Source organism: Prosopis cineraria, unplaced genomic scaffold, assembly GCF_029017545.1.
Source record: "Prosopis cineraria cultivar Desert tree isolate PC_DT_omini unplaced genomic scaffold, ASM2901754v1 PC11, whole genome shotgun sequence".
NCBI classification, from domain to species: domain Eukaryota; kingdom Viridiplantae; phylum Streptophyta; class Magnoliopsida; order Fabales; family Fabaceae; genus Prosopis; species Prosopis cineraria.
This window is the reverse complement of record NW_026555342.1, coordinates 24,823,543-24,832,470: the sequence shown is the minus strand read 5'-3', so window position 1 is coordinate 24,832,470 and position 8,928 is coordinate 24,823,543. Positions and strand designations below refer to the sequence as shown.

Genomic DNA, 8,928 nt, shown 5'->3' with positions numbered 1-8,928 from the left:
CTATAGGGCCCACTCACAGTGATAAGTAGAACTATAATCTTGTATATTTGTTGGTGTTAATTTATCCCTAAACTCTTTTCCATAAGCATTGGGCACCCTAAAGTCTTGTTAAAATAAAATTTAACAAATGTTATTAAAATATTAAACATTTAATATTTAATATTTTAAATATTATTATTTATAAATATTCATCTAAAATTATAAATTATTTTTTAAATATTAACAACTCAACTAGTTTCACAAAAATTTATAGATGACTTGTAACTTGTATGTAATATTTATAAATAATAATAACCATAATATTTACAAATAAATTATAGAAAAAGATCTTATAATAAAATTAATATTAATTAAATCTCTTAAATTTTCTAGTCTTTCTCTATAATTTTTTTTTTTCCCAACTAACATTCAAATTAATGGATATTTAGAACTAAAATGTCACTTGCTCAACTTTTCAACTAGGCTAAAAATATATTGATTAAAATATATCTAGAGCAATTCCTACTCATTAGGATGAATGATATTTAAGAAATTACTTTATTCAAATAAAGTCTCAACAAATTTTAAAATGTAAAGCAAGTCCCTTAAGTTCTTAATTAGTATTTTCAAATGCAATATGTTTTCAATTTTTCAACTGGAAACATGAATTACAATTTTAACAAGACAATATTAATTTTATCCATTAATTTGGAGATTCAATTCCTGTTTTTAATATAAAGTTTTAAATTATCAAAATATTAAATTTGGGTAGCGCAAATGTTTTTTAGGAAAACCGTTATTTGACCAAAAAATTATAGAAAATGACATAAAAAATTTAATAAACCTATCAATATTAATTTTTTTATAAGGTCATTTTCTATAATTTATTTATAAATATCATCATCATCATCTACCACAAATCTTCACATACAACTTACAAGTCCACTATAAATTTACAAAAACTAGTTTGAGCTATTAATATTTAAAAAATATTTTATAAATTTTGGATGGATATTTTTAAACAATAATATTTGAATTTTAATATTTAACATTTTAACAATATTTATTAAATTTTATCTTAACAAGAATTCAAGTTGCCCAGTGCTCCAGGAAAAAATTTCAAGGGCAAATTAGCACTAAATTATATGGTCAGAGTCTTGTCTATCACTATGCATAAGCCCCACATGCTTGCCATATTAATAGAAAATGACAGTTAATTGGTGAAGACTAATGAAAGGAGTTTTTTGCTCACTAAAAAATGGTTCAAGGGGAATTTGCCCCAAGATGCCCCGTGCTCTTTGAAAAAAGTTAAGGGAATAAAAATGAACCTTAAGTCTTGAATTTATGAGAGTTTTTAATGCAATTAAAAGTTATCTATTTGAATTAATTAGTAAAAATGTGACTAAATGGATGATTATCCGTGAGAATGGACATAGATAAGTTTCAAGATAATTGTAAAAGTTATTTGACCAATTTTGGCATTAATTCCAGGTTTTATTTATGGGCCAAAGTTGAAAGTTTTAAACCCCGCAACAAATTAACTCTTGAAAAATGTTATTGTAGCGAAGGGGGCAATCGTATCGTGACAACAGACGAGTTTTTACAAAAATACACAGTATCACTTACAGTCGCGTTTCAATGGTCTTGGGGAGAAAATTTCAAACGAGTTCACAATTCCTCAACCGCTGCATGTCCTTGGAGTGTCCAAAGGTGGAAAAGCTCGGGGAACGTAACACCTAGGTCTTGTGATTTTCGTCAGAAATCACTCCAATTATGCTTTTATTCTTCCTTTTCTCTCTTGCTGTTTTTGTGGCTAATTCTATACTTGACCATTGAATATTTGATTTACGAGTTATTCACCTTGGTTATGATGACTTTACTTAAATTTATACTCATTTCATTCATATTTCTTTCTTTCTTTTACTTTACTTATAAATTAAGATGTTATTCATTAAAAAAGATATTTTTTGACTTCAGATGGTATAGCTGGACCTTTATTTCAAGGTTTTCATTAAGAAGTTTTATCATTAAACTGAAGTGAAAGAGCTATTTCAAATAAACCTCAACTTGATGCAAATTTGAACTTCAATTTGTATTATTTTCACAGTCAAGTCCTAGGTCCTCCACATAAGACATAGCCAGGGTCCTTGCATTCACTAGTGATGTGGTATTTTTGTTGGATTATTGACGTCCTTTGGTGTTATAAGGGATTCTCGCTTCTAGGCTGCCATAGACATAAGTAGTTGTTGACTCGAAAACGTTAGTGCAATTTCATAAATTCAATTTTATTTTACAAAGTCAAATCCAATTTTTTCTGCTTAATAACTTACGAAAAATGGAAACTTTAATGTCCACTCACTATTTTATTTGATTCCACATGACAACGACCTTGACACATTATTTTATTGTATTTTGGCTCGCACGACACATTATTTTATTGTATTTTGACTTGCAAGCTTGGGATCTTATATTTTTGTGTATTAGTTGTGATTCTTGAAGGAAAGTTGATCTTGACATGCGTGCCGTGAAATTGCTAGGAAACACGCTTTCACAGAGATGCGCCATCAATCCTTCATTTTCTCTTGTACAATTTTCTTCTATGAAGACTTCAAAATCTCATTTCTTTCGTGCATATTGGTTTTGAAATAAGAGGGAAAACGATAGGTACTGACTACGTGGGGGGCATTATTTTTATCATTTTTCTAACTTCCTGAAATTAGAATTTAAAATCATAATTTACCTTGAAGCTTGATGCATTAGTACTATATTTTCCTTTACCTTGCTGTAAGGAATGCCACTCTATTTAGTTAAATAAACAATATAATTAATCTTTGGATATCAAAAACTATTAGGTTAGGTTGGAACATTATCATGTTCAATTGAGATAGCCTTTTCACAATATGATTTTTTTTCTTCCACAAAGTTTGAACTATCTCCCTTATTTAAAAATCAAGTCTTTTTCATTCAATTAACCTTGTCACTGTTGGTTGATGGAGGTTAATTTGACCCATAATTTTGCAATATAATAATCATAGAATTAAATTGATCATAATATAGTCACATTTTTCAGTTTAGTGGAAAGAAGATCATTTGATAAACAAAGAAAATATATTTGGAAAAAAAAACATATATTCACATAACAATTTTTAAATAATGTCACCCAATTTGAAGATAATAATTTAATTTTTACCATATATCTGTGTTAAATTAACCATATATAGCAAACAAATTACAAAAGCACCAGAAATCAAATTAAATAAAATTTAACATAAATTAAGTGTTATTCTTTATACGCGATATTTTTATAGAAGAATAATATAATATTCATGATATCTTGGTGATCTTTTACATATAGATTTTATGTTTATGTTCAAAAAGAAAACAAATAATTTAATCTCGATATCTTCTCTCCTCTCCAAAAAAATCTATACCAAACATAGCATTAGCCACACGCAAATCAAATTACCCCTAGAGAAAAATGCTATTTATCTATGTCAATTTTCATTCTCACCTCTCTATCACGATCCCTTCCGGTTATCATTCCCATCATTTTATCAATCCATAATCTTATTTTTTAGTCATATTTATTCTTCTATCAACGGATTATGTTTCATTCCATTTCTTTTCAACAACCAAACAAGTCCTTAAGAACATCAAATTGACCGCGAAGTGTTGGTCTTCCAAGAACAATATAATGTCTGGTCACTGCATATATGTGTGTGTGCACATACAAATTAGCCTTTGAACACTTATTTAGACATTTTTTTTCTGGGCTAAAACAATGCAACGATCTTTTAAGAAAATTTCATGCAACCTCAACATAGTCTCGTAAAAAGATTAGATCACGAAGACTATAAAGTTAACCAGTCTATACGTTTTCTAGATCTGTGTCTCTATCACACTATATATTCCACTTGCAGGAAAAAAAAATATATCAATCCGCTTTTCCTCCACCTGATTAATAGACTACGAAAGTTAGCCCCTTGGCCTCATCTCTATTGTTCTCTCATGGATTTCATATATATATATATATATATATATATTTAGAACCTCGTCTGTTTTGATTATATAAAAAAATAGTCTTACAACATAACACCATGAAGGCGTCTTCTTTTAAAGAGTCCGTACAAATCACGACTCTATTGTTTCTTCTCTTCCTCTTTCATTCTTATAGTCACACTCTTCATAGAATAACGGCAAGCCAACCTCTCAAAGACGGCGACGTTTTGCTCTCTGATAGAGCAACCTTTGCCATGGGTTTCTTCAACCCCAGCAACAATTCCAGAAACCGCTATGTCGGAATATGGTTTAACAAATTCTCTAAATACACTGTTGTGTGGGTAGCCAATAGAGAAAATCCTCTGAATGATACTTCTGGAGTTTTGTCCATCACTACCCATGGAAACATGGTTCTTGCTCTGAGTAACATAAACTCGAACCTAAACAACCCTCTTTGGTCGTCCGATGTTTTGATCAAATCTCACAATAATGACACCTTTGCTCAGCTTTTCGACACAGGAAACTTGGTTTTACTTGAAAATGGAGGAAAGAATCAGAAGGTTCTATGGCAGAGTTGCGATTATGCCTGTGGCACAATACTTCCATCTATGAAACGTGGGTATGATCCAAAAACTGGTTTCAATAGGGTCCTTACATCATGGAGATCCCATGATGATCCTAGTATTGGGAACATGAGCTTCAGCATCGACCCAACAGGCTATCCTCAACTGTTCACATATAAAAATGGAGCTCCATTTTGGCGATGGGGATCTTGGACAGGTCAAAGATTTAGTGGCATACCACATATGACACCCAATTTTGTGTTCAACGTTAGTTATGTTGACGATGCTAATGAAGTTTCCGTAACAGTTAGTGTCCTAGACCCTTCAGTGTTCTTCAGAATGGTGATGGACAACACCGGTCACTTTTCACGAACAATTTGGCAAGCTAGAGAGCAAAGATGGTTTGAAATTTGGTCTGGTCCAACAGATGATTGTGACAACTACAGAAAGTGTGGATCAAACAGCATATGTGATGTGTATAATAATAAAAACAGCAAGTTCGAGTGTGTATGTTTGCCAGGATTTGAACCCAGGAACTCGCGAGAGTGGTCTGATGGGAACGGATCAGGTGGGTGTGTGAGGAAGAAGAATGTGTCCACGTGTCAAAATGGCGAGGGGTTTGTGAAGTTAGCACCTGTGGAGGTTCCAGATACGTCAAAGGCACGTGTGGATAAGAGTAGGAGCTTGAGCTTGAAAGGGTGTGAAGAGAAGTGCCTAAGGGACTGTTCGTGTGTAGCTTATACAAGTGCAAATGAGGTCAAGCAAAGTGGGTGCATAACGTGGCATGCTGATATGGAAGATATTAGGACATTCAACAATGTGGGACAAGAATTGTACGTACGTGTGGATGCGGCTGAATTAGGTACATACTTATTTGGGATAATGAATATTTTAGTCTCTAAAAATTTATCTCAATTATTGATTTAGTCTTTTAAATTTAATTTCTATCAATCTTGTCCATCATGTTTTCCAAAATTATTATATTAAACCTTTAAGTTTAAAAAAAATTTGATTTAATGTGTAAATTTAATAATGTTCATGTGTAACTAAATGAGAATAAATTAGCCCTCAAATGAATTTAATTTTTATTAATCTAGTTCCTTACACTGCATTTTGTTCTTTTTTTTTCTTTAAATTTTTAAGTCTACTTTTTTTTGGGAGAATTACTTTGTGTTGAGTGGGATCTTAAAGTAATTCTCCCTTTTTTATTTAAATAATCACATTTATCTTCATTAATTTACACAATTACTATCAATATTCTGTTATTCATATTAGCAAATTTTAACAGTGTCACCTCCTAGTTAACTTGAAGGGACCAAATCAATTACTAATACAAATTTAAGGGACCAAAGCAATTGAAATTAAACTTGAAGGGCTAAATTGATAATTGAGATAAGCTTAATAGACTAAAAGTTTCATTATCCCCATTTACATAATTTTTGAACATAGAAATACATGAATATACCTAATTAGTGTGTCTCTTGCATTACCTAAATTAGAGATGAGTTCTATATATATTGATTATGATAAATAAATAAATAACATGACATTAAACATTTATATCGCATGTAAATTCTCTTATTTTGAAGCATGCATACTTTTTTTAGGTGAATTCTGCATTGACATATTATTATCTCTGCAGCTAAATATGAAAACAAGCCTTATGGTTCTCTTGGCAAGAGAGGGATGGTGACACTTGTAGTTGTTTCTACCTGCCTAACAACGATCATGGTGATCTCTCTTGTGTTTTGTTTTGTAAAGAACAAGGAACGAGGTAAGATAAATTTCAATCAAAATTTTCACAAAATGAAGTTCTATATAAATTCAATGCGATCACCCTGCAAATAACCTATATTCCTCAAAGTACGTACTATATTCTAATTTTCATTACAATCTATATCAAAAGGCCGTATGTAATCCTTTGATTTTTTTTTTTTGTTTAAATTCATTCTTGCGCATTGTGATAGTTATATTGTATTATAAGTCACCACTATATCGTTTTTTATGATGCAGCACAGAGCAGAACTAGAGACTTTCTTGACGGAGAAAGCAATCCAGATTTACCGTTATTTGATCTGAGTGACATAGTTGAAGCAACAAACAATTTCTCAGATGCTAACAAGCTTGGACAAGGTGGTTTTGGTTCTGTTCATAAGGTAGCTATTCTTTGTAAGTAGCCTAAAATATTGTGAGTTAACAATGGGGCTTTCCTAGCAGTAAATTTTTTTTTTTCTCGACAAAGGTATATAATTGATCATGCATTTTGAGTTCAGGGTCTACTTCGTGATGGAACAACAATAGCAGTGAAGAGATTGTTAAAGTATTCTGGACAAGGCGATGAAGAATTCAAAAATGAAATTGTTTTAATTGCAAAACTCCAACATAGAAATCTTGGGATCCTGCATCCAAGGAGAAGAGAAGATGTTGATCTATGAATATTTACCAAACAAAAGCTTAGACTCTTTCATTTTTGGTGTGTCTTCTTTTCATTTTGTTCACAAGTTATGATGAAATTTTCATGATTTTAAAGGGACAAATTGATCAAGTATTCTCACTTCTAATATTATAAAATTATTGTTCAGATCATGAAAAGAAATTACAATTAAACTGGAGAAAACGAATCGATATCATTTGTGGAATTGCAAGAGGAATCTTATATCTTCATCAAGATTCAAGATTACGAACAATTCATAGAGATCTAAAGGCTAGCAATGTCTTGCTAGACTCTACATTGAACCCAAAAATTACAGATTTTGGTATGGCTAGAATATTTGGTGGAGACCAGATTGAAACAAGTACAAATCGTGTTGTTGGAACTTAGTAAGTGCTCAACATTGCAACAGATACTCTTGAGCATTACATTACATGGATTCCCAATTTTCACAATCACGCATAAACATGGTAAAAACTAAACAATCAAGTTGCTCAATTAATTAGATGTAAATAATTTTGACATCAATATCTATATCTATGTAGCGTGCATTTTGTTAGCATTTTGTTACTTACAAATCCATTCTTTACCTGGGTTAGATATATAGGTTAATATGCTAGAAATATCAATACATGAAACCATATATTTTAAGTTAACAATTTAAATATTTCAATTTAAAATGTTTGGGTTATTTACAGTGGTTACATGTCACCTGAATATGCGATGGAAGGATTGTTCTCAATAAAGTCAGATGTATACAGCTTTGGAGTTTTACTTCTTGAGATTGTTACTAGTAGAAAGAATAGTCGTCATTATGATGACATCCCTTCTACTTTGGTTGGACATGTAAGTATCAATAAGGACCAACCACTATAAAATCAAATTTTCTCCTCAATAGTCTAATTAATTATCTAATGCCTATGATTTATTCAGATTTGGGACCTTTGGAGAGAAAGAAGAGCTATGGAGATAGTAGATCCATCATTAAAAAGTGACCCATGCCATGAACATGAATTTCTAAAATGCATCCACATTGGACTGTTATGTGTACAAGAGCATGCATCAAATAGGCCAACTATGTCAGAATTTGTTTCCATGTTGGAGAATGACTCAGCTCTTCCTCCCCCTAAACAACCAGCTTTTGTTTTCAAGAGAACTACTTGTGATCATTCAAATCCATCAGTTGGTGAAGAAGTTCATTCAGTAAATGGAATGAGCACAACTGTGATTGAAGCTCGTTGAAGTCAAGTTCTTAGAACATGTGTGATACTTGAATGCTTTTATATGGTGTTGCTACTTGTGAAGTGAGTGATTCTAATAAGACTTTTCAACATTTGTGAATGATAATGATGCATATATCTTTTACTATTAGTGAATTCATGAAGTAAAGATCCGTGTAAAACTTGATAAATCATTTATAATTAAGCCTGGACAGAATTATTGGTAATCAATTATTTCACTTGGAAATTAGATTTCATCTATTAGTAACATTTTGTTTTGGCTTCATATATGCAATAACATCTGAAGATTCTTGTGTGTAGATCATTTGTTTCATTGATGTTTTAAACTCGAATATGCGTATTTTTATTTGTCTAAAAACGTTCAAAAGATATATAATCTTGTGTGATTTTAATTATTATATATAAATAGGGGTTACGATGTTGTCTAAGTTAAAATTGTCTTCACCTTTCTTCTTTTGACTTTATCGAGTGATATTTCTACGCTCTTTTTTATTTACACCAATTCTATAAAAGTTAAAAATATTTTGGAGCATTAATTAAATCCAAGCTCAAAAAGCCCCACCAAAATCCTGTATTGGTTCTGAGATTTGATCCCATATCCATATGGATGATGGGTCAAATTATTACCAACTGCACTTACATTTGTGGGTTATAAACACAGCCTTTCGTTTCAAAGTCTAATTTTTCCTGCTCATCTTATCACATGCCAAGTGTC

At 31.2% G+C, this 8,928-nt stretch overlaps 1 protein-coding gene across 1 annotated transcript; it reads left to right on the top strand.

The window, feature by feature from the left end:
• Positions 1-4,076: 4,076 nt before the first annotated feature.
• On the top strand, positions 4,077-8,214 carry LOC129286370 (G-type lectin S-receptor-like serine/threonine-protein kinase At1g11410). The gene is given in 8 exon segments (XM_054922340.1): positions 4,077-5,403; positions 6,184-6,315; positions 6,555-6,697; positions 6,815-6,930; positions 6,932-7,014; positions 7,124-7,361; positions 7,671-7,818; positions 7,906-8,214. Coding segments are annotated over 8 exon segments (2,496 nt in total).
• The last annotated feature ends 714 nt before the right edge of the window (positions 8,215-8,928 follow it).